The 24,682-nt window shown below is 38.2% G+C and overlaps 1 protein-coding gene across 3 annotated transcripts; it reads left to right on the plus strand.

The window, feature by feature from the left end:
• Nucleotides 1-360: 360 nt before the first annotated feature.
• Nucleotides 361-24,682, plus strand: RHAG (Rh associated glycoprotein). Of its 3 annotated transcripts, XM_065055672.1 has the most exons (14): nt 361-536; nt 918-1,002; nt 2,323-2,401; nt 4,898-4,970; nt 9,338-9,541; nt 15,481-15,664; nt 16,625-16,775; nt 16,971-17,118; nt 17,862-18,028; nt 18,291-18,428; nt 19,259-19,380; nt 20,002-20,087; nt 20,705-20,778; nt 22,784-24,682. In XM_065055672.1, exons 5-14 carry the CDS (start codon nt 9,412-9,414, stop codon nt 22,859-22,861), a joined length of 1,278 nt encoding a protein of 425 aa, XP_064911744.1. In that variant the 5' UTR covers nt 361-536; nt 918-1,002; nt 2,323-2,401; nt 4,898-4,970; nt 9,338-9,411; the 3' UTR covers nt 22,862-24,682. The 3 variants fall into 3 exon arrangements, with proteins under 3 accessions (XP_064911744.1, XP_064911743.1, XP_013224064.1); XM_065055671.1 differs by lacking the exons at nt 2,323-2,401; nt 4,898-4,970 and having other exon boundaries at nt 366-536; XM_013368610.3 differs by lacking the exons at nt 918-1,002; nt 2,323-2,401; nt 4,898-4,970 and having other exon boundaries at nt 366-536.

The following is a 24,682-nucleotide window of genomic DNA, read 5'->3' on the forward strand; positions in this document are numbered from 1 at the left end:
TTTCTACTTGTAACTCAGTTTCAGTATCATGACTCTATGCCACTATGTAAGATTCCTACAACCACAGCAATATTCATGGAAAGTGAAATTCAAACACAAGTTGGGTGAAAATTTCCTGAGAAATCTATGTCTTCCTCAGAAAATACTATTCTATAAAACCAGAGTTCTCTTACAGGTGTTTTGTGGGATATTTTCCAATATTTTATTTCTGATTTTACAAGGAGTTGGGGATTAAAACTTCCACACACACACTTTATTTTTCCTCCCTCTCTTGCTGGCCCAATGAACATTTAGAGAGGGCTTATTTTATTATCAGATATTTCTGAGAGACCTCCCTCCCCAAAGAGCCAGCTGTGCTGTTTGAGGGTGGCAGCAACAGAAGCTGGAAGAGATCTTCTGCATCATGAGGTGCCACCCTGGATCATCATACAACCTGCTGGGCTACTGAAGTGTATCCAGGCATTAACCTTCTTACTTTCATAGGGAATTTCAAAATATTCTACTTCCCTATTGATGTGGAAGAGAAGAAATAGCAGGTGAGATGAAGTGTTACCTGAGTGATCCATTTTCCTCAGTACAGATTTCAAGGAGAGCTTGGCTCACTCCACTTACTCGTTCATATCCCTGGAAAGGCTGAGATGTTTCTGAATATGAGTTTCCCACATACAGGTGAGGTAAAAGCAATATGACATTCACTGGAATACAGCATGTCAAATAACACTTTTCACCATTCTCTGTATTTTCACAACTTTGTGTTTTATACTGATGCCCTGAGATATGTTTCCTTTGTGGTACGAGTGTGTGCTTTTTGGTATGTGCTGGAGTTACATCTACAGAATTGTGTTACTTTTTCGGTGTAGTTCAGGCAAGAAGCTAGTAACACTGAGAATTTCTTACCATTTCTGTTCTGGTTCCAGATATACTCACAAGAAGCACATATGCTGAGTAATGATAAGAGCAACTACTACGGTACAAGTCTAAGTCTTATCTTTGGAGAATGATGTAAGAGCTCTTCAGTTAACTTACATGACAAGTACTTTAGACAGAGTTTTGAACAAATGTTACAGACCAACACTAACAGTCTTATGGCTTGTGAAGAAAGAACATTTTTGATATTTATAATGCACTAACTGTGGTAGTCACATTATTTAATTTGGCTGTCCGAAAATCAATCTCCAGCTTAAGCAAAATGGAATGATTTTCACTTTCAGTATTACAAAGTCTTGCTGAGAGTCATGGGCCTCTTCCCTGTTTTTCTCCATCTATCAGTATGATAGAACAATTCTTCAATAAACCTTGCCTCACTCATGTCCTTAACATATCACACCTACAAAACAGCAGATTATGCAGCTAAAGCTAAGACTTTATCTTAAATGGAAAGCAAAGTTTGGAAACCTTGACATGCCATTGGAAATTTGTGTTGTCAGAATATCCAGTTAATGCCCAAGAAAAAAGAAAAAAACTATAGCAAGATGCTTAAGCAACATGAAGCAGCAAATGGCCATCAGAGCAGGGACAGGACAAGGATGTTCTCCACCCCTGGGTTCTCCACCCCTGGGCTGCTCCCGCCTCTTCTTGGCCAAGCTGCCAAAAATGGGGCTCCTGTAAGTGTAAGGGCCACAGTTAAACTGTGAAAAACAGAAGGTACTTGACAGCTACTGTCTCCACTCCAGGCTGCAAAGAAGACACTTAGCCTCTGTGCTTCAGTCTCACCAACTGCATCACAGAGATAAACTGACGTAGTCGGGCAAGGAAGATTAATTGGTGAATGCTGAGAAGGGGCCTATGAAGCACTAAGACCTGTTAATTATAATATCACATTTAGTAGCCACACCTCCAGTATAATAATATCTCAGTTTAACCACAGGTCAAAGGAACATGGGGCACTAGGAGATACAAGTGAGGAAATGACACTCCTACCCACGCCAACCCACCAACAATGTCTGAACATTCATGGGCTGGTCACTGGGCCCAGTCATTTGGTCACGGGTCTATGCAATGGGGCCATGGGGCTGGTTCCTAGGACTAACAAAGATGTCCTGACACTTGCGTTAATAACAAGTCTTGAAGAAAGACAATTTTTAGGAAAAATCAAAGTAACAGATTGACACAGAACTTGTTAACTTGCCATTCTCTTACTGATGGGCAACTCACTTCTCAACACATGCAAACAAAAATGGCTCTTTAAAATGCTTATAATAATATTTTTGGGATTTTTCCACAGGAACAGAAATTATCATTTCAAATTGAATAACATAATCATTTCAAATCAAATGACACTTTTTTTTTTCTGTTTTTCTCTATCTGTTTTGCATTTGTCAGGCACTGGAACAGACTGCCCAGTGGAGTGGTCAATGAGGCCATCTAGTTGGAGGCCTGTATCTAGTGGAGTGGCTCTAGGGTCAGTACTGGGGCCAGTATTATTCAAGATATTCATCAATGACTTGGACAAGGGAATAGAGTGTACTATCCGCAAGTTTGCTGATGACACCAAGCTGGGAGGAGTGGCTGACACGCCAGAAAGCTGTGCTGCCATCCAGAGACCTGGACAGGCTGTAGAGTTGGGCAGGGAGAAATTTAATGAAATATAACAAGGGCAAGTGTAGAGTCTTGAATCTGGGCAGGAACAAACCCAGGTTCCAGTATAAGTTGGGGAGCAACCTGTTAGAGAGCAGTGTAGGGGAAAGGGACCTGGGGGTCCTGGAAACAGCAGGATGACCATGAGCCAGCACTGGGCCCTTGTGGCCAGGAAGGCCAATGGTACCTGGGGTGGGCTAGAAGGGTGTGGTCAGTAGGTCAGAGAGGTTCTCCTGCCCCTCTACTCTGCCCTGGGGAGACCACACCTGGAATATTGTGTCCAGTTGTGGCCCCTCAGTTCCAGCAGGACAGGGAACTGCTGGAGAGAGTCCAGCGCAGCCACCAAGATGCTGAAGGGAGTGGAGCATCTCCCGTGTGAGGAAAGGCTGAGGGAGCTGGGGCTCTGGAGCTGGACAAGAGGAGACTGAGGGCTGACCTCATTAATGTTTATAAATATATAAAGGGTGAGTGTCATGAGAATGGAGCCAGGCGGATTTAGCTAGACAGATCAGCTGAACAAACTGGTATGAAATATTTTTATCCAGTCTTATATGAGTTATTTAATGCTGGTTAGCATGTCTTAGATGTATGTGGAAAGTGTCTAAGAATGTGGCATCTAATGAGCTATGGCGTAAAAACTTATATCTTTCACAAGTGGGTATGAACACTTCAGAGACTGAACTTTTCCACTGAAATTATTTTTCCTCACATGACCATACTCATTTGCTCTCAATTCATTGTAGTGCCTGCAGTGTTGGCTTGTTCCAGAAGGGATATTACATTTTAGATAGTAAGTTGGGTTGCTGTTTCTCCTTGAATTTGTGCTTGACCCGTTGTAAGGAAATAATAAATAAATCCTGTCAGTTCAGTAGCACAGGACTCCCTCTGGGTATTCAGTGATTTAATATCAACTTCCTGGTAACTTGAAAACAGTAATGTAAATTAATTCTGAAGGTCACAAATCATGTCTTACATTAGGTCAGCATTCAAGTTACAAAGAAGTCCCTACTTGCCCAATATTCAGACAATTGAAGGATGTGTCAGTTTTACATAGGAAAAATAAAAAATAAAAAATATGGGAATTTCTTGTAGGAATTTTTCTTTGTGCTGATTGTTCTACCTACATTTGTAAGTTTTGTCAAGGTCATAATGATTAGAGCTTGTGGATCACTTTTAAAGCATGCACAAAATGCACAGTTTATGTTGGTTTTTAACTTGTGGTCTGAGAGTTTAGAGTGCTCATTGCGCCATCAAAATCAAATATTTACTATCTCTCTGACTTAACAAGTTTTCATGTAGGTCAGACCAATCACTTCATGCATTGCCACTAAACGGCACCTTACTGCTGTGCCACTGAGAACATTACAGCTCAGCCTCTGAGAGGGTGATGTTTATATAAATGACAAAAGTGCCACATGTAGCAGGAGGTCTTCTGGGATCAGCTCCCTGGAGCCTGTTTCCTACAGTCTCAGTCTACAGACACCCTCTGATCTGGCTGCAATAGATGGGTTGTTGTACAAAAGTGAAGCCAACACACCTTGTCATTGAGGAATATTCCCTAACCACCCTCTTTGACTCTTCATGCATGCATTGCAATTATTGTGGCAAACTTAGCATTATGTAGCTCAGTTAAGATTTCTGTACAATTTGTGTACTCTGCAAGGTTTAGTGGAGAGAGAACCACAGAATCATAGAAACATAGAATAGTTTGGTTTGGAAGGGACCTTCAAAGGTCATCTAGTTCACCCCCCCTGCATTGAGCAGAAACATCTTCACCCAGATCAGGTTGCTCAGAGCCCTGTCCAGCCTGACCTTGAAAAATATCAGTAAAAAACTTAGTATGAGCAACAGAGGTTGCTGAGCCACAAGACAGGGATTGTAAGTAACTTGTCACAGACAAGGCAAATAGATGAATACACTTCCCATTACAGTTACATCACCTAATGTCATAGCGCTCTAAAGTCACTATTTCTCAAAAACACAGTTTTTTTGCCTTTCTCAAAGGAAACAGAACCCCACTGATGTGCAAACTGAGGCACTTAAGTTGATCACTTAAATGATTAAAGTGGTATATGTGATCTGTGTATAAGACCATAAAAAATATCTTGTATGTCTAGAAAATACTTTCCATAATGTGGCATTTGATAGCAAGGGAAGCAAGGGAGAAAAAAAAACCTATTAGGGGAGAAAAGAATTGGTAGAGAAAAATCACATTACTTGCTAGAAGGGTGAAACAAATTAGTGAAATCAGTATGTTACAGAATCTGTGCAGATTCACCAATGATGAAGCTGAAAGTCAACTTAAATTTTATCTTAACAGACAGATGAACATAGAAAGGGTTGCTAGAAACTGTTTGGAAGACTTTCTGCAAAACGTGATCTCCAGGTGAAAGGTAATTCAGAAAAACATGTAACTTCCTTGCCAGTGGAAAACAACCCTCAAAAATCCATGCTGGCAATAACTCTGTAGCTAGCACAGCTAAGGAACCCTTTAAGCAACATTGAAAAATTACAATTTTTTTTTTCAACAGCATCCCTCCTACCAATCTTCTACCAAAGCCTTTGATTTGGTAGAATAAAACTTTCCATTTCCATTTGAATCTTGTCATACATTTTAGGATATTTTTGGATTTATGAACATGAATATAAAAAGAACGCATTTAAGGCAACAAATATAAATCAAGTGATGTTGTAGAATGTCTGCAATGCAAGAAAACTTGAAGATCGTCCAGATTGATGAGCATTTGCATTTGCTGATACCAGTAAGGAGAGTTGTATCATAAAAGGTCGATGAGGAACAAAAGACTTCCCCTCAGTTTCCCTCATCAGTGCCCTTTTCTAGTGCTCTTCTGGACAGATATAAAGAAGTGAACACAAATACAGGTGTATTCACAGGTCTGGACTGGATTTTGAAACCTAGAGGCAGTGCTCAATAAGGAAGGACAACTGAGATGATACATTGCCCTGTCTGAAATCATCTCCTTGTGCTTTTACAGAAACCTGCTTGCCTTTAGAGCAAGATATAAGAAAGGGACTTCACACTGGCAGGAACAGCAACTCTGTAAGAGCCATCTCAAGTGCACAGACACAATTAAGAACAGAGGACTGATGAGGAGCAAGAGAAACATGAGAAAGGACAACAGAAACACATGATTTACCATTAAAGTCTTTTGCAAGAAGCATCGGAGACTTGAAACATTAATCTCCTTTACACTGTTTCTTGTTGCTTTCTCAGGACAATAGGTAGAACTTCAAGGTGTGTGTAAAACATCCATTTTCCCTGGGGTAGTCCCTTTTTTATCATAAGAGCAGTACGAATTGGCCCTTGTGTAAGGGAGAACAAACCCTGTTATCTCTTGTAAACAGCTTTCCTGCAACTGTGGGATACACCTCAACCAAAAGTTTATGCTTCTGTGTTTTATTCCTTCTTTGCAACAGTCATGCAATAAAAGCAGAACATGAAACCATGAAGTCTTTAAGCCCATCATGCTGCTCTTCAACAAGGTACTCTTTGGTCAAACCCAGCTTAACTGGATGTAATTCTCTGACCTATTTCATTTACAGGGGAGAACAAAAAGACTGAGTAATTCCTTCTAGCCTTAGTCTCTATCAATTGCTAGTGTACCGGAGAGAGGAAAATCATTGTATAGTATTCAAGTAAGGTCTCCCATAGAGAAGAAAGTTTGTGTGCTTTCAAATGGAAAAGCAAAACAGTTTCTTCAGCAAAACACCCTGTAATAACAAGGTAAAATAAACTAACGTATTTTAAGGTATAATTGCTATTTCTCCATTGTGTTCCCTCCCTGTTCTGATGGACATCTTAGTGTTCTCTGTAATAAATTTTTAATGGTGCATTAGTGACCTTATGTTTGCCACATTTGTAAGAAATAAGGCAAGAGGCTCATGAGGTTGATATGGATCCAGTCAAGACAATTTTATTGTTGCTAACCAAAGAGTCAGAAAACACACTTACTGTCACCTTGCTCTTCAAGGTGAAGGAGACTATTTAAGGACTGCATGGACAAACTGCATTTACTCGGTTAAGTTTTCAAATTGAGGTGGGGTAGGTGTCTGCTGACTCAAAGCATTAAAGTTAATGTTTAATGAAAAAACTCTCCTACCATGACACCACAGAAAGAGGATAAATGTCAATGTTTTCAAAAGACACTGATTCAGGTCAAAGTTCAAGAGATCTAAGAAATATTTCTGTCACAGTGCATAGGCAAGCTGCACCTTACCCTACTTTTCTGGTCCCTGTAGCTATGTCCACAATAACGGCATACACCAAGAAGTAGCTTAGATTGGCATGCTTTCGGGTCCACATTATTCACTGAGGGATACTCATAGCTCAGACTTCTATGAACTGGACTCAGAGTTTTAAATAACATCATCAGCAGACATCATTTCTCTTCTAGGAAGCATCATGAAGCTGATTTGAGTCTGGGCTAGCCAACAAATATGACCAAAAGGTCATTGAGCACCCAGTCCTTGCATTCATTCACTTGGTCTATTTAGTCCATTTTAGTCATCTTCCTTTAAATCAATTGCTCTTGGGGGTTTCTATTTCTCTACCCTGACTTAAAAGATAAGCACTACTTATTAGATTAGATAGAGAAAAGTATAGCATATGTCTGCCTGAATCACAAAAATGTCCAATGTTGGGGAATCCACCACTTCCCTGGAGAGATTATTTCCGAGGGCTGACTGTTCTCATAGTGAAAAATTTCCCTCTTGAGTCCAATCAGAATCTTACCAGGAGTAATTTGAACCCATTGTCCCTCATTTTTTCCATGTCACTCCTTGTACAAAGACAGGCTCCATCTTCTTCATAGCCAGCCTTTGAACACTGGAACATGGTGATGAGGTCTCCTCCAGGCCTTTTCTTCTCAAGGCTGAACAAGCCCAGTTCACATAGACTTCCCAGTCTTTGATTATCTTTGTGGCCCTTCTCTAGCCCCTTTCCAGCCTGTCCACACTTTTTTGTATAGTGGGGACCAAAACTGAACACAATATTCCGGGTATGGCCTGACAACCACTGAGCAGAACAGGATAATGACTTCTTTATCTCTGATGGTGGTGGTTTTGCTAATGCAGTAGCCCAGCTCCACCCTCTGGATAAAGCATCTTCTTCCTTGTGGCAGCAAGGAAGGGTCAATTCCTTGCCAATCCTTTTTGCTTAAAGTTAGTAACAGCTGAAGTTGAATGTTGACAGATTAAGCCTCGTTAATGGTGAGAAGTGTTTCCTTTATTTATAAAAACAGATTTAGAGTACATAAGTATTGGAATACAATTTCTTCAGAGTCCTTAATCACATGTAAATCACCTGTACATATACAGAGCTTTTTTTCATGGAGAAAAAGCTGAGATAATTTTGAACTTTGTTTGGTCAATGGTTTAATTCTATTCTTATACTAGAAGAACTGGGCGGTGCCAGGGCTTTTATCCTCCCTAAGGTTACAATAACAGGGGCAAGTAGGCTTAGCCCAGGAGTTACCATGAACAGGTAACCTGAAAGGTGTCTGGTGTCAGCCATCCTGCTAGGCAAATTAAAGATTGCCAGATACCTAAATTGGCCTCAGAACAAGAGAAAAGGCCACAGAGCAAAAAGAGTTCTTTAAATAACATGTGAGCACTTTTTCAACAGTAGTCTCACCAGGACAGCAGCCCAATGATGTAGCATCACTTCCCAGTATGCATAGATTATGCTGATTTTTATACCCAAATACTTAAATAGCATTTTATTACTGTATCTTAGCACTACCACTTCGTTAACAATTTGTTTTCTACTGCAATATTGTCCCCTTTTTTATTTTAACAGATAGAATTTTTCATTAAACCAAGGCTTCTAGAATACAATTTTGGCCCATCCTCTGAATACTGAATTAACAGAGGCCAAGTTAATCAGTATCATGTCAATAAAATATTTTATACACAAAAGTTTTTAAAGTCAAGACAAATTTTGACAAACAAAGTGAATCTTAAGAACAAGTGATCATCCAACAGTAATCTTAGTAAAATTTAATTTGCTTCTTTATTAATTAGAATGTTTACAAACTGAGCTGTTTAAAGCCACTCAAGAGGTTAGGTCTTTGCCTTATTTTCATTGTCTGAGCTAAGGAAAATGCAAAAAGTGATAATTTTTTTTTTTAAAGAAAAAGGTCTTTTCAAATTATTTTTAATAATCTAGAGTTTTATTTTCTAAAAACTAACAATATTATTTTTTTTCTTATGAAGAACTATAATTATTTCACAAATAAGTTCACAATGATAACCTGTTCGCTATAAGTACTTCATTCACTGTGAAGTAAGAACAAGTACCTCTTTAGCCTGCTGAAAGAGATTCTCTCTGCCTACCCTACCCTATCCTATATGAACAGACAAGACACTATTCATGTTTCATTCAAGATGAAAAATTATTTACCTTTTAAAAGAAAAGCTATAATTGGAATAAATAATTGGATACAGGAAATACAACTGACTGTCACTATGTTCCTTACTATGTGCAGCAAACCAGTCTATGTGAGATTTTCTTTAGACTATTTCATTTATGAAATACATATAAGAGTGAGAAGCACATTAAAAAACAGCTAAATGAGCTGGTTTGCATTACAAACTGAAAAAAACATGTAAACCAGCATTTCATGCGCAGAAATAGCCTGGGAACTAGAAATTGTTATATTGACCCAAACTGTTTCACTCCCATAGTGGGTGTGACGGTGTGTTCACCAATCTCTCTCTTTTTTTTTTCTATATCACCCAGATCCACTGAGTTAGACAGCTCTACTGAAAGCAAGTGTCTTTTATCAGGCTCTGACAGCCGCCCATTCTCCTGCAATGTCTTCAGCCCTTGACACCAACATGAGGTTCAAGTTCTCGATTCTGGCTCTTCTTCTCGAAGTGATCATCATTGTTTTGTTTGGGATATTCGTGGAATACAAGAACAGCGTTGCCACTTTATACCCATGTAAGTGTCATCTAAGATTTATAGAATTTAGAATTTCTTTAAATGAATCCTAAGCAGGATTTCTGAATAACTTATGAGACTTAGTGATATAGCTAGAAAAGGAAGGCATGCTTTGAGGCAAATAAACTTTTTATGAGATATGAAAGCAGCCTCAAAGGCTTCAAAGGCAAATTCAAGTTGAGCATCTAAGATTCTGAAAGTTGTTAACTGCTGAGAAGTTCACTATTTGGGGAGAGAAGAGTCCTGAAAATAGTTCTAGTGTTTGCATAGAAGGTTAAAACTGGGAGAAATATTAATTGCCTTGAAGAATTCTAGTGTTTTCCAGAGATGGATGGTAAATGCTTCTTGCTGGACCTTCTATCCTGATTACTGTATCAAATAATGAAAATGAACAGAACATTTCGTTACTATGATCCAGGTTTCAATAGGTTGTCTTATGAGAAAGCGTTACACTACAAAAATGTCATCATTACAAAATGTGTTTTCAGAAACTGGACTACACGAAGGGGAACAGTTTTTGTCACAAGGTGGATAACCCTCTCCTATCTTTCAAAGCCATGGCTTAGTTGCAGACAGTAATGGTTCAGCCTGCAAATGTTTCTGTTGATTTGTTTTTCTGCAAATGCCTTATGAAGTTCAGGGAGAAAGTTTTTGGCCTGAGAAGTAGCTGCTGACTTCTCCCACCCTCCTCCTCTTCATGCAGTGATCAGACTGTTGTAAATAAACAGAAATATAAGTCTGCAGAGGAGCAGTCTGTGTCTTGATCGCAGTGTTGAAGGTCTGTTGTTCATTTTCTTGGCTCTGATGTCTTAATGATTTGTAGCCCTGAGTGCAATCCTCTTAATGATGATCGTAATGGTACAGAACCACTTGCCTGTGTGTAGTACTTATGCAATTTTGAATGTATCCCTCTTTTTGTCTCATTCCAACTGGCCTTTCAGTGTCTGTCACACAGGAATGTGATCTTAGGGATTTCACTCCCTAGTAGTCTTGTGTTGTGTATTCTCACACAGACCACTGTCCACTTGAGAACAGTGAATACACAACATTATTCAGGTCCAGATGCAAGTCAGCTGAAGAACATCAGGGTCTAATTGCTCACATTTAGATTAACTCCACTGAGATGCAGCAGTATCCTAAAGACAGAGGAACTTAGGCTATGCCCAAACCCATTCTCTGAGACACAGCTTGGCCATGTCCATGATATTGAACTATCCCAGCTTCTAAATTACGTGGCCTTATTTAGAGGATATATTGAAAAGGACCTTTTGTCCACCATCATACAGGGGGTGATTGCTGTCCCAAGCAAAAACTATGCCAGAGACCACACTAATAATTTGACAGCACAGAAAATTCTACTCTGGCATTGTTATTAACATAGCTCTTGCCTAAAACACCTGTCCACCTACCTCTTATCTGGGTGTACCCCAAACCAACATGACAACAACAAATACAGCCACAGAACAACTGTGTTTTGGGCATCTTCGTATACTTTGGTAAACCAGAGGGATGCTATCTAGGACTCCTTCAGACTTAGATTAAGGTCTATTTGCACCTCAAGAACAGAGAAAATGACCTTTTCCAGTTTGAATATCATGCTTGCTGGCTCTGCATTTTCTTGGAGTCTCCCTAAACAAGGAAAGTGAAGAGAGGTACATGGGATCCTCATGCTTATGTCAGTAATCTAATAATCTTCAGTGGCCCTTACAGTACCATAGCATATTTCTTTGTAAACTGTGAGTCTTCTGGATGGAGATTGCTTGTGCCACACGCATCACCACAGGTACAGTGTTTCCTTGGCAGCTCCTGAGATAAGCTGCTCTCACACCTAACAAAATCCTCTCCCAGTTATTGTGTGGAGCCCCGTTTTTTTTTAAATTTACTATCTCAATTTTAAAAAGGCATCAGAGAGAGGGCAGAAATATCATCAACAAAACAGAGAAAAGCAAGTGAAATAAAAAGCAGAATTTCCTAATACCTGAGTTTTCACTTTTAGGCCCTCTTACTCTCAAACTTCCCTGTCTACAAATTGCATACAAGAGCACATTTTGCCCAAGGACCCAGCAGAAAGTTAATATCATGGTTGTATAGATGTATTAGTACATATCCTGAGCCAGGACTTCCCCTGAATGATGGGTTCAAACTGCTCCCCATGCTGTCCCCAGGGATGTTAAAGCATCTGTACCTCGTAGATTGGGTTGTTTCATCCAGGTATCAATTTATATTCTCAGAATTGTCGTGCAGGCCCTGCTTTTATATGCCTTACATACCTCAGCAGCATGAATCCAAGCTGTTTGAGTATTTTTGGGCTGAAGAAAGATGAAAACAATGATTGAGAATCACCATAGTTTTGCACTCAGGTAAGGGGGCCTGAGCTGAGATTATTCCCTAAGCACAACTTTGCAATATATCTGTTTCTGGTGGATGCAATTACAGGCATGGCAAACTGGATGAACAACTTCAGGTATGCCATGCCAGTAGAATGGGAGGACAAGGGTGCATGGTAGTTTTGCAAGCATTCCTGGAAGATTTCTTTACTGCTGGTACCCTGTAGACATTGTCCTGTTATTGACTCATGGCTTAGGAAAACTTATGTGCCACTCTTGTTCAGGGTTCTGCAGTTTACTCCTTTAGGCAGCACAAAATCATAGTTTTAATATAAACCTAGATGTCAGAAGCATCTTTACACTGAGAGTGACTACATTTGGAGACCTTGCAGTGGCATTAGTATGTCGGTCTTGGACAATCCTTTAGAATCTTGTGCAGTGGTTTTGTCCAGGATCTGTTGGAGCATTTTCCCCAATCTTTACTTTCCTGTCTCACAGAATAGAGGTACCATGCTTTGTTAAACATGGTTAGTTAACAAAACAGTTTATTACAAACTGTACTGTTTTGTCCAGACCTATTCTTTAAAAAGACACATAAGAGGTAGTTAAAGCACAATGTATAGGATAGATTAGTTGAGGGTTTTCACTCAGCTTGTGAATTTGTCCTCAACATCCATGAATTAATCAATTTTAACCAAGACTTTAAGTATTTTGTCTAAGTCCAAACAGCTTTAAAACATTTTTGTACCCTGGCTAACCCTCAGCAGGACTCAGGATTACATGTCAACCAGCTGCTTCTTTCAAACAGAATTGCTGCTGATCTTCAGGGCTGGGGTAAGATTTTGATAAATAAAAACACCTTTCAAAAGACACCTGATCATGCAGAAGCCCTGTTAATAGGCATTAAGAATTAAACTCCTCAGTCATCAAGGTGCTTTTGAAACCTGTTCTTTTGCTCAAGTGTAGAGTCAAGTTACTTCAGTGGGAAAGCACCTTTTACTAATCTAGACACAATTTACTGAGATGCTTTACACGAGTGGGATTGTTTTGATGAGAATAATTAATATGCTTTGTCTGCAATGATTGAACCAGGAGATTGCAAACAAGAACAAGTAATACACTGAATGCTAACAAACCATCTGCTCCTCTAGAAGACTGGGAAAACTTTCTTACCTGGAGCTGACTACTCTGAATGGGCAAAACAAAAACTTTATCAGAAAGTCCATGGCATAGGCTGGTTAAATAATAAAAAGAACCGAAGTGGTTCATTTTCAAATATACGTCTCATTTTGTGCATGAAACTCAAGTTTGATGTAAACTGTTGAAGTCATGTATCACTTTGATTTCCTGTTCTAAGAGTTTATTGAATACATTTCCACTTTCTTCTGCTAAAGTAAAAAAAAAGGTTACTTTTTTACATGTTACTGTGCAGCTTTAATGGATTTCCCCTTAGTTCTGTATTTTATTGGAAACATTAACAAGCTTTTAATAAAGTAGTTTCACAAAAGTCAGAGAAATAACCTGGGACACTTCTCAGATGTGAAGATGCTGATCCCACAGGTTACTCAGTGAATGGTTAATTATAGAAAATTACTTTTAAAAGGGAGGGAAAAGGCTGGTTAAACATTCAGTGTGCACTCATCCTCAAAAAGCAGGGGGGGAGATACAAGCTTACTTCTTCCCTTATTTGAGATATTCCTCATGTGACCTGCCAACATATTTTTGTCCTACTTAAAAAACAAAAAGGTGTGTGATCATCTGTACCTAAGGTCATCAGGTGGTGGTCGAGGAAGGCTGGGAAGACTATCTGCTCTCACCAGCACTAACCACTGCTCCATTTTCCAAGGCATTTAGAGGAGAGTTGCTCTAGATGTGCAGTTCATCACCACAACCAAGTCAGGCATGAAGCCACAACTCTGCATTTCTATGACACAGGAGGGAGGATGGACAAACAGATGTACCTGTCAAATGATTTCATGCTAAATCCTTTTCCTAAACAGTCCCAGCTGACTGCCTCTGACAGAGGAATATGGGTAAATTAAGCAATATTTGGAGTTCTGAATCCACTAAGACACTAAAAATTTTGCTGCTGGTAGGATCAGGAAGGTTGTATTAGTGTGTTTTTTTTTATATTTTCCCCAGACATACCTTTTTCATCTCTTGCTAAGTCATCTGTGGCAAGAGGGTATGTTGATCTCTAAGTGAGACAGTTATTTTCGCACAGCATTGCAATATAAAATATGTAAATATATCAAAATTAGAAGCTCAAACAAAGTTAAACCAATTGCGTGTCTTTAAAATAAGTGGAAAGCACAGCATAAGACTTTGGCTAGTAGTTCTGGGAAATGAGCAATACAAAGGAAAATTGGAAGCTTCCAAAGCACTTGCAGTGGCCTAAAAAATCCCATTGCTGAAGTAAGGGAGTAAATGTGAAAATGTCCAGACTAAAGAGGAAGCAAAAGGACTGGGGATTTCTACAAACCACCTGCATTTCCACACTATTTTCAGAGGTGTGTAGCCCAGTGTAAAGGATCTTACTACATGCATGCTTGTATTTCAGTGCTAGTTTAGGGTTGGAGTTATGACAGTGCAAATATAACAGAGTTTATTAGGAACCTCCAGTAACAACTTAGATTTTTGGACCCTCTTGTGGCTAAACATGGTAATGCATATGTCAAAACTATAGGAATGCTGAAACTATGTATTTAGGAAATGTAACTTTAAGCCAAATATTGTACTAACCAGGTCAATATCTCAAGTTCTTCCCACACATTTGCATGTAGGAGGCAATGAAATAGAAATGAAAAGAAATAGTGTGTCTATACTGAGGTTCTTAATAAAATCAAAGAAAAAGCTTTAGATGCAGGAATCAAACCTGTTCGTTATAGAGTTCAGTAAAACATACAAAACACTGCAGAGTAACAAAGTATTTTAAAATATAAGATATTCATTTTATGTTGATAAATTCAGTTTGTTTTTAAAAGCCTAAAAAAAGAAATTAAAAAAAATAGCAATATTTTAACGAAATTCATATTTGGGAAAAAAAGGAAGGTATATTTGAAGGAGGGCTAAGTATATGCTGATTAGCAATATTAATTCACTAGCTTAGACCTTATTTTAAATGCCTTTTCCTTTTACCCAGGTAAAGAAATCAATCTCTTATACAGTAATTCATAGAGATCACAAGTGAACCTTTGCGCTGGGCCAACTAGCACTCTACAAAACAAACCCCATGTACAATTTTGGAGTTAGCAAGAACATGCTGGATGTGTCAGCCTTTATTTGAGGGGAAGAGAACTTCTCTCTAAGAACATGAAACTGTGATGTTCCAGGTAGCTTCACACCCAGAGAATATTTCCAGACAAGTTTTCTGGTATAGAGATCTAGTGTTCTTTCCATAACAACACAGAAAGGGATAAAATCAATAGGTGACTCTTGCATATTCCAAACACTCAATCTTCCGCTAGCAAACTGGTCATGAAGTGGTGAAGGATGGATCACACTAATGACATGAGTTTGGAACCCTTTTCTATTAAATCCTCATTTGTTCCCACCTTTCCTCCCTTCATAGTCATTCTTCATAGTCACGACACAGAAATGTTTTCCCCTCAGTCTTTCAGGATGTCCAGGTGATGATATTCATTGGATTTGGTTTCCTGATGACCTTCCTGAAGAAATATGGATTCAGCAGTGTTGGTATCAACATGCTCATTGCTGCCTTCGGTCTCCAGTGGGGAACCCTGATGCAAGGATTTTGGCACATGGAAAGAGGGAAAATTTGTGTTGATATCAGAAGGTACATGTGAATTTACCAAAACTGACATTTCTATCCCTTACAATATCAGGAGAAACTGTTTCTTCTTGTCCTATCACTTGTTGCTTGGGAGAAGAGATCAACCCACTCCATGCTACAGCCTGCTTTCAAGTAGTTGTAGACAGCAATAAGATCTCCCCTCAGCCTCCTTTTCTCCAGGCTGAACAGCCCCAGTTCCCTCAACCGCTTCTCATCAGACTTGTGCTCCAGTAATACTTCCTCTCCCATTCAACTGTTTTTCTTCTATCAAGGTCCACATCTGCAACTCTGTTTTCTGAGACAATTAGTAGACAATTTTGAAAGAAACAGCATCCAAACACCATTGAGGGGCAAGCAGAAATAAATAGTTTCTTAATAGTTTCTGTTTCTTAACAGACAGACGTTTTACAAGTATCCATAAGTTAGTGGATCTCTGTGGTAGAAATTTTGATAACTTTCTGTTCTTATTTATCTTTGCCATTTGCCATAGCTTGTTAACACTGGTTCTTCCTGACAGCTAGTACAAATATGACACAGTGACAGAAAGACATTCAAGGCCTTTGAAATGAGCTAAATCATCTGACCCAAGCTAAAAGTTCCCTGTCTTCTTTGGAGTCCAAGGGACAGTAAGAGCTGGAAATATCCCTGAGCATCTGCAATGCACATCTCATGTTTCACTATAATTTCAACCAGCTAAGCACATACATGGTATAAGCAGGAGGTAACCTTCCCACACTTTTTCCCCAGCAGCTGGTAAAATCCCCACAAAACCCATCCTGAAAGGTTCGATTTAATTTTCGTAGGATATTGATGATTTTATATCTGAAAAGTTAAAACTCTATTATTTTAATGATATGACAGGCTTTATACCATAGCTTTATTTCAAGTCCATTTAAACTGATTTCCTTTTTTCCTGCGCTTTTGTTTTGCTTTGTTTGGTTTCATTTGTTTTCTTAACTTCAGAATGATAAATGCAGACTTCAGTACAGCAACTGCTTTGATTTCATTTGGAGCAGTCCTGGGGAAAACAAGTCCTGTTCAGATGCTGATCTTGACAATTCTGGAGATCACCATCTTCGCATGCAATGAACATCTAGTCACAGAAATACTTCAGGTACAACTATTTAGCATTTTGTTTGTTTGTTTCTAACAAATGCTTTCACTTTGTAATAGTCCCAATTTACATATTCTCAATTCTGGTTTCTACCATAGAAAATAAACCATTAAAGTCATCCAGACTTCTCCTGCATCAAATCTTCATCTTTATGCTGTATGAAATTTGTGACATTATTTTGGGTCCCTATTACAGGCAACAGATGTTGGAGCCTCAATGACTATTCATGTTTTTGGAGCTTATTTTGGTTTGGCCGTAACCCTCGTCTTGTATCGTCCTGGTTTAAAAAACAAACATGAAAATGAAGAATCTACCTATCACTCAGACATATTTGCCATGATTGGTAAGTGAAGTAATAGTGAGTGTTGATCAATTCATCCCTTTTTATCCCTATGTTTTTATGGTGGCTTATTATTATGCTGAATCTATTTTTTTAAGTATAGTCCTAGAGACATACTCTTTTATTTGTCTGATGCATACTCAATATTTTTAGTACACATATTTTTTTAAGTTTTTCCCTGATTAAAGAAAGGAAAGATTAAATTAAGGATGTGTTTTCATTGTGCATTAGTAGTGACTACCTTTTTGTTAAATATTCTGTTATGAGCAGCATTTCTATAGAAAATGACCATAAAGAAAAATTAGTTGTGCTAATGAATGTTTTAGAAACCATGCATATATCTGTTCAAGAGAGATATTCGTAGATCAGTTTACCAGCCAGAACTATCAGTTATATCAATAGATGTTTAATTATTTGTATGTGAATTGTCTTGCTAATGCATCTCATCTTGGTATGGTCTTCACAGCAGTGGTGAGCTCTGGCGGTGAACGGGACATGACAAGGGGTCACAATGTGTTAAAATCTTCCAGTAAGATTTTATAGATACCATGCGTCAAAATGACAGCTGCCAGTGTCAAAAACTTCTGCATATTATATTATGCTTTCCAACATCTGGGGTATCACATGCTTCTTATTGATCACCTTCTGCATTTCTTGTAGCTGGTTCTGTTGTGTTGGATCTTTCACATTGAAATACCCCTTCTGACTGAACAGTCTTTGTTTCGTTTTGTCTTCTGTTCTTCCAGGTACCCTGTTCCTTTGGATTTTTTGGCCAAGTTTTAACTCTGCCAATGTACCTGAACAAACTGACCGGATTCGAGCAGTTGTCAACACTTACTATTCCTTGGCTGCATGTACTGTCGTAACATTTGCCCTCTCCAGCCTGCTAGATCAAAGAGGCAAATTCAGCATAGTAAGAATCAAATCACAACCTCTGTTAAATACCTTAATCACTTCATAATAAGGATGCACAAGCAAATTCCCAGTGTCTGTGAGCTCTCTGGAGATTTTGCTCACACTGTGGGCAAAACTAAAGCTATTACACTCCTAAAATTAAAAATGTCAGATTGGGTCCTGAGGCAAACCACCCTGCTTTAGGTAGGTGATGTGGTTTCAGCTCTAAAATAGTTCTCTCTTCCACATATATCATCTCCACCTCTGTACTCTCTTCACAGATTCTCATTCAAAATGCCACCCTGGCAGGAGGAGTAGCAATTGGAACCTGTGCTGACCTGTCAATCCATCCTTTTGCTGCCATGTGCATTGGGAGCATCGCTGGAATCATCTCTGTCCTTGGGTTCCACTTCCTCACTGCAAGTATTGAGGACCTGCCTCTGCTCTCATTGATTTATTGCTTTATTGCCTTTATTGGAGCTCCCTTCATTTGCTAGACAGGGAGTTTACTGGCTGATACAGTATAGAGCATAAATTCTAGATAACTGCTACTTTGAAATCAGTATGATTTAAATATATGCTTATGAGCTAATTTCAGTCCATCATCTAGCTAAAAACAAGGAAGGATCATGAAGATAGTAGCATTCATCAAAGTTGGGATTTCTCTTCAAGCAACTGCCCACATTTCATGAACAACCTCCACCATAAGAATTGCCTTACAGATCAGTGAAATAAGATTAATTAAATTTCAGTCTTTTAGTATTGCCAAATAGATCTGTAATTGAAAATACTTTTGAAGTATAAAATGGAAGCATTTCGTGAGCAAAATTTAGAAACAAAATATTCTGACTAGAACTGTCTAAACTGCCATTTCCTCATGGAGAAACATTCTGGAAGAAAATACCTGACTACTAGTCTCATTACAGGTGTTTACATGTTACTTAGCCACCCCTTTCAACCTTTGCTGCAGTGGCTGAATGTATTAGGAATATCAGTGGAGTGTCATGTGTTTTGTACCATTATTTTTCTGATGGAGGCTTGGACATTTGTACCATTATATGTACTTACTTGGTTTTCTCTGCATATACAGAATTTCAGAGTGAAAGGGCAGGTTTTATAGCTAAACTTTTCGTACATCAAATGAGTTAAATTGTTTCTCGAACTTCTGAACTGCTTTCTTTTCCATGTCATTCTATAGATAATGGAAGACTATAACTCACTATAAACTTCATATTTCCCCTCATTTCAGCCTTTGTTGGCATCCAAACTGAACATTCATGACACTTGTGGAGTTCACAATTTACATGGTTTACCTGGAATACTGGGAGGCATCACTGGCATCGTGGTAGCTGCAATAAAAGAGGAAGTTAGGTGAGTTATAGAGAGAAAACAGAAAGGAAATTTCCACCTTCTTTGGATCTAATTATGATTTTTTTTCAGAAAATGCATCTTTGATTTGATGTCAGACACCATGTTCTGGTTTAAATGGGACCTTTCTCGATGTCCTGCCTTTAACACACTGTTCATATCCCAAGGTTGTTCCAAATTAAAAGCTCAAATAAAAATAAATAAATTTTAAAACATCATAAAAACCAACATATAGAAACATTCAAACATACAAGAATCATTTTTATGATTCTACAGTTATACTGCTGGTAACTGTAAGATTTCCAAGAAAGTCAGTAAAATGGTCTATTTCCACTATTTTAAAAGACTAAGAAGATGCGATGGTGGTCTTTTTGAGAAAGGCGAGCAATTTCTAAAGGCTTACAAGATACTAATAACCTTTTCAAAGAACATGTTTTCATCTGTAGTCTAAAACAGAACTAAAGTAAAATCAATCCCACATGATTTCTGTCTTGTACAGAACAATGCCAGGATATTTTCCTGTGAGCCATCTTGTCCAGCAGACACCAACTATAGTGTTGTAAGACCAATTATCATTTTCAAAGTTTTTTGATTGTTAATGGTTTGTTTTTCTGCTGTTTTTAGGCAAGATGACAGCTTTACTCCTGGAATGCAGGCTGCTGCCCTGGGCAGTTCACTTGGAATTGCACTGGCAGGTGGAGCATTGACAGGTCAGTACAGCAACTGAAATAAATGTGAATTTAGAGGTTCATCCATGGAGAACTTCAATGTATCAAGAACTTCATGTGTACCATGCAAAAATAGAAAAATAGAAATAACGCATGATGGTACATGGGCAGAAACTTGAATATGGAAAAGCAGCTTTCTGATAATTTTTTTCTTCAAGTGAAGGCCTAGATATCTTACTGAATACATGTTTCAAAGATACTGGGTTGTATATATAGAAATGGAAAGATGTTGTTCTGGATGGAATTCTTCTCTGGATTCTGAAGAGAAACTAGTTTGAGACTGAGACATATTCATTTAGGTGTCACATGTTCCATGTGATTGTGGATACTTTCAAAACAAAAAATCAAGCTGGAGTAGAAAATTCCAGTCTGAAATCTGGGAAAAGTTTGAGCAATTAAAAACAAGATTTTATTCATGTCACATGAAGAAACCTGCATCACCTCTCATTATGAGTGGTCTGATGTCCCAAGATGGTTGGGCATTTTGACAAACTAGGAAACAAGTCAGAAAACTTAGATGACTCCCCAGGGAATACCTGAGGAAGATTTATTTGGGTATTTTGTCCATTTTTTAACCTCTGATGCTGTTTTTCTTGCAGGTGGTATTCTAAAGTTGCCCTTCTTGGGACAAGCATCTGACCAGAATTGCTTTGATGACTCTGTTTATTGGGAGGTAAGATACACCCTTCCTTGATTTTCATTATGTTGGAAGATGCACAGCACACTGCAGTCCTGCTTTCCTGGGATTTGTAGTTTGCACACAAGAGTCAGCTCCCAAAAATGTTGCTCAGGCTATGAATTTATCAAGGGCACCTTCAGGATCTTTTTTGGACTTGCTAGCTAGTCATGCCATTTATAATACATTGGACTAACCTTGAACAAAAAGCAGAAATGGAGACAACAAATTGTGACCTCAGTGGAGCTCTTTATCTCTCTTTTCAGTGCTCTCTGTGTTGGGCATCCTCTTCCTTCCTGTAATTTAAACACGTTATATTTGTGGTTTTGGCTAAATGGTGCTGTTTTTCTAGTGTCATCTAGAATTTCATACTAAATGAAATTTCTTCAGTATCTGTAGGGTGAGTCTCCCTCAGGCTGAGCAGAAACACTTCTGCTACCTGGTTCAATGATCTGGGATTATCAGAAGAAGACAGGTCTCGTGGCACTATTGTTTTATGCATGAAGGCACAAACAATAGGGCTGAGAAACAAGTACATCTGAAATAGCCCTGCTAGACTCCCTTTCACCTCAATGAAGAAATTACTCTAGATACTGACATTCATCTGAATCCTTCCAGATCTGTGTTAGGTTACATGCATTAAAACCTTGAAAGTCTCTGTATTCCCCACTGATTATGAAAGACATTTCATTGCCTGCCTCAAATGTGGAGCTCTATACCGTAGAGATCTAGATTTGATCAGCTGAGTCCCACATACATCTCTGAGTTGGATGCCTGCAACACAAAGTAGCAAGTGATATGATGAGAGGAAATGGCTTCAAGTTGCACCAGAGAAGGTTCAGATCGGATATTAGGAAAAAATTCTTCATGGAAAGGGTTATCAGGCATTGGAACAGGTTTCCCAGGGAAGTGGTAGAGTCACTACCCTGGAGATGTTTAAAAGATGCGTAGATGAGGGTATTAGGGACACGGTTTAGTGCCAGTATTAGTCTATGGTTGGACTCAATGATCCTAAGGGTCTCTTCCAACCAAAATGGTTCTATGATTCTAAGTGCAGAGCAGAAACTCAGACGTACCTTTACTCTTGGCTGACCTAAGAATCTCCCTGTACTGTTTGTAGGCTTTCTGCCCCTCCCTGCATTAGGGACTGGTGACAGATTCTTAATTTAGACAATGTGAATTTTAACATTTATGCCAGGACAAATTCAAAAAGGCAAGACAAGAAGAAATATATGATACACATTTCTTGTAAATAAAATTTGTGAACTCAAAAGGAGATTTTATTAGGTTTTTATCAGATTAAACTCCAGTATGAACCACACAATTTGGCTTTTGGTACAAGAAAGTTTGCAATCTAAGGGGAAGTTTTGAGCCAAAAGATCAGCTGTAGCAATGTCAATCAGAAGAAAAAAAACAACTTTTAATGACAGCTCTGCAAGTCATTCACTCTTTGACCTCAGGAAGGTCAAAACACTGTTTTTCAGCAAGACCTGAAATAGGCTGTCATATGTAAATGATAAAAAGTATCAGGGAAAGGAAAATTTTAAAGTGTGGCTGAAGAAATCACAGCCTCTGTTGATCAGTGATGATAAAATCCTGCTCAATTGACTGCCATGTAGTATCAGTAGAACTGCTCAGAAATATTCTGTTCTATGTGAGCTTTGTCAGGTAATGGGAAGGGACATTGACATGTGGAATAAAACACCATTTGTACTCATTAGAGATAATCACCTTGTTTCTTTAGAGCTCTTTAAAAATCCCAGGTATTAATTTTGCACCCTCGTAGCTAACACTAGTGTTAAGGAATTCTTCTATTAAGAAAACCCTGAATTCATCCCTCAGAATTCAGAACTGGTAGTTCATGTCAGGTTAGGTCAATGTTAATAAATAGACACATAATATATACAAATAGAATTACATTTGCAGTGCATTTAAGTCTCCTTTTCTGGCAAAAAGAATTCTATAGCTTATCAACTGAACTCTTCTCTGATTTTCATGGCAGGTTCCAGAAAAGGAGAAGACACATGAAATTCACTCCAACAACCATGATGAGCACACCAGATTTGAAGCCACTATGTAGAAAAATAGTTAATCTATAATATTCATCCTAATGATTCTCTTTTCAGTTTGTAATGCTAAAAAATGACATCTGAGTATTGCCCTAACTACACTAGGCTTTCAAGAAGGGGTTGTATATAGCTATATTTTTTGTAATATGAAACAGGCTTGATTTTTTAATATATAGTCATTATGCCAAGGTCAGGTCAATTAATTATATCCTTCCAATATATTTGTGCATCAGAAAAACCCACCACAAACTGCTCTACAAACTTGTCTGTATTTTACCTTTCATCAACCTTTGTGTTTCAAGCCTATTACAGGATATCATATTTAACTTTTCAAATTTCTGAGTTAGAGTCACATCCTTCAACTGCTTAGGGATAATCGGGAAGAGAAAGATTGATATTTCTTTTAATTTGGATTCTAACAAGCTTTTTACCAGAGCATTCCAGATTAACTTACAGAATATAGTGATTGATGAGGTATACTCAGTGACAATATGAGTATAAAGATTCTTTGTTAATACATTTATTGAAAGGGAGAAGAAAGCAAAATGGTGAAAATTTAATTATTGGCATAGATCTATTTAGATTGTTTCAAGGACATTCTAAGGGAATTGAGTAGGACCTATGAAAAACAAGTAAATACATAATAAGTCTTATTATGTTCAAGAGCAATAAGTGGATATTAGCATTGTTAATGTCAATAGATATAAACTGAATTAAATATTAACTTCAAGAAGAGGCATGACTTGTTAGGAACTGGTCAGAAAGCACCTCTGTTCAACCTACAGAAGACACAGTGGAGAACTTCAGTGTGGTGAGTTGCTACATTTAAAGTCACTGCCTCCTGAAACAAGAAAAAGCAGAAAGAAGAAAATGAAAACTAAATTAGGAAAAATTAACTCCCCCTGAGAAGTGATTATAATGGCTTCTCAATTAATACAAAAAAAATGAGGTATCTGAAGGAATTCTGTGAGATGACAGTAACTGTGGGAGCAGAGTCACACATCGGTGCCTACCTACATAATCCATTGAGAGGCAATGGATGGGAGATGAAAATCTAACAGAAAGATTACAATGCCTCTGGGCTACCGCTGATGTCTCAAAAGGACACACTCCAGTGGATGAATTTTCAAGACTTTTTAATATTAGAATCTTATTTCAAGTCTTACTTATCAGATATAAGAGGAAAACTCTGCTTGTATAAAATAGCACAGATCTCTTCCATTCTGCTGATGTATTTTTCCTTGAAAAAACTTAGAAAGATACCGGGCAGGGCTGTTCCATATGTTATATGAGCTCTATACTGCTATATATGTTGGATTTATATCTATGAATGAAAATACATCTGTTGTAACATACTTTAGTTCAGATATGCTCTTTTGTAGATGTGCAACAACTGACTCTTTTCTACCTTTGTGGCTAGAAGACATATTTTATCCTTTCAAAGTTGTCACACAATCATTTTTTGAAAAACTGAGAAGGCATTTAACAATGTAAATATTGCATATGTAAAGATTTTAGCAGTATTTTATACATAATTTACAAACACAAAGCACTGAAGTACTTGAAAAAGATTCCATATGTAGACAGACTGTAAAAATCTTATCATTGATACATGAAGCTCACCACTCAAAATCCTGCTTGGGTATTCAGAGGGTCTTTTGTTCACCTACAGCTCTGAGGTAAATTCACTGATCATGAGTGTCGATCTCAAAGGAATACCTGAGTGAAAAAGTACAACTCACCATGAGTAAATCTTTCAGAATGATGACCTCAATAGTTATCTTTAGTACTTTAAAACAAAAGAGGGAAAAATAAATGATCCAGTTTTGTTC

The sequence above is a fragment of the Columba livia genome, chromosome 3, assembly GCF_036013475.1.
Source record: "Columba livia isolate bColLiv1 breed racing homer chromosome 3, bColLiv1.pat.W.v2, whole genome shotgun sequence".
NCBI lineage: Eukaryota > Metazoa > Chordata > Aves > Columbiformes > Columbidae > Columba > Columba livia.

Bases quoted from the DNA above. Each gene is read 5' to 3' on its own strand.
- RHAG (XM_065055672.1), top strand. From the start codon at position 9,412: ATGTCTTCAGCCCTTGACACCAACATGAGGTTCAAGTTCTCGATTCTG. The intron at 17,119-17,861 runs GTAAGTGAAGTA...CTGTTCTTCCAG, and splicing joins AGACATATTTGCCATGATTG to GTACCCTGTTCCTTTGGATT. The intron at 19,381-20,001 runs GTGAGTTATAGA...TGCTGTTTTTAG, and splicing joins GCAATAAAAGAGGAAGTTAG to GCAAGATGACAGCTTTACTC.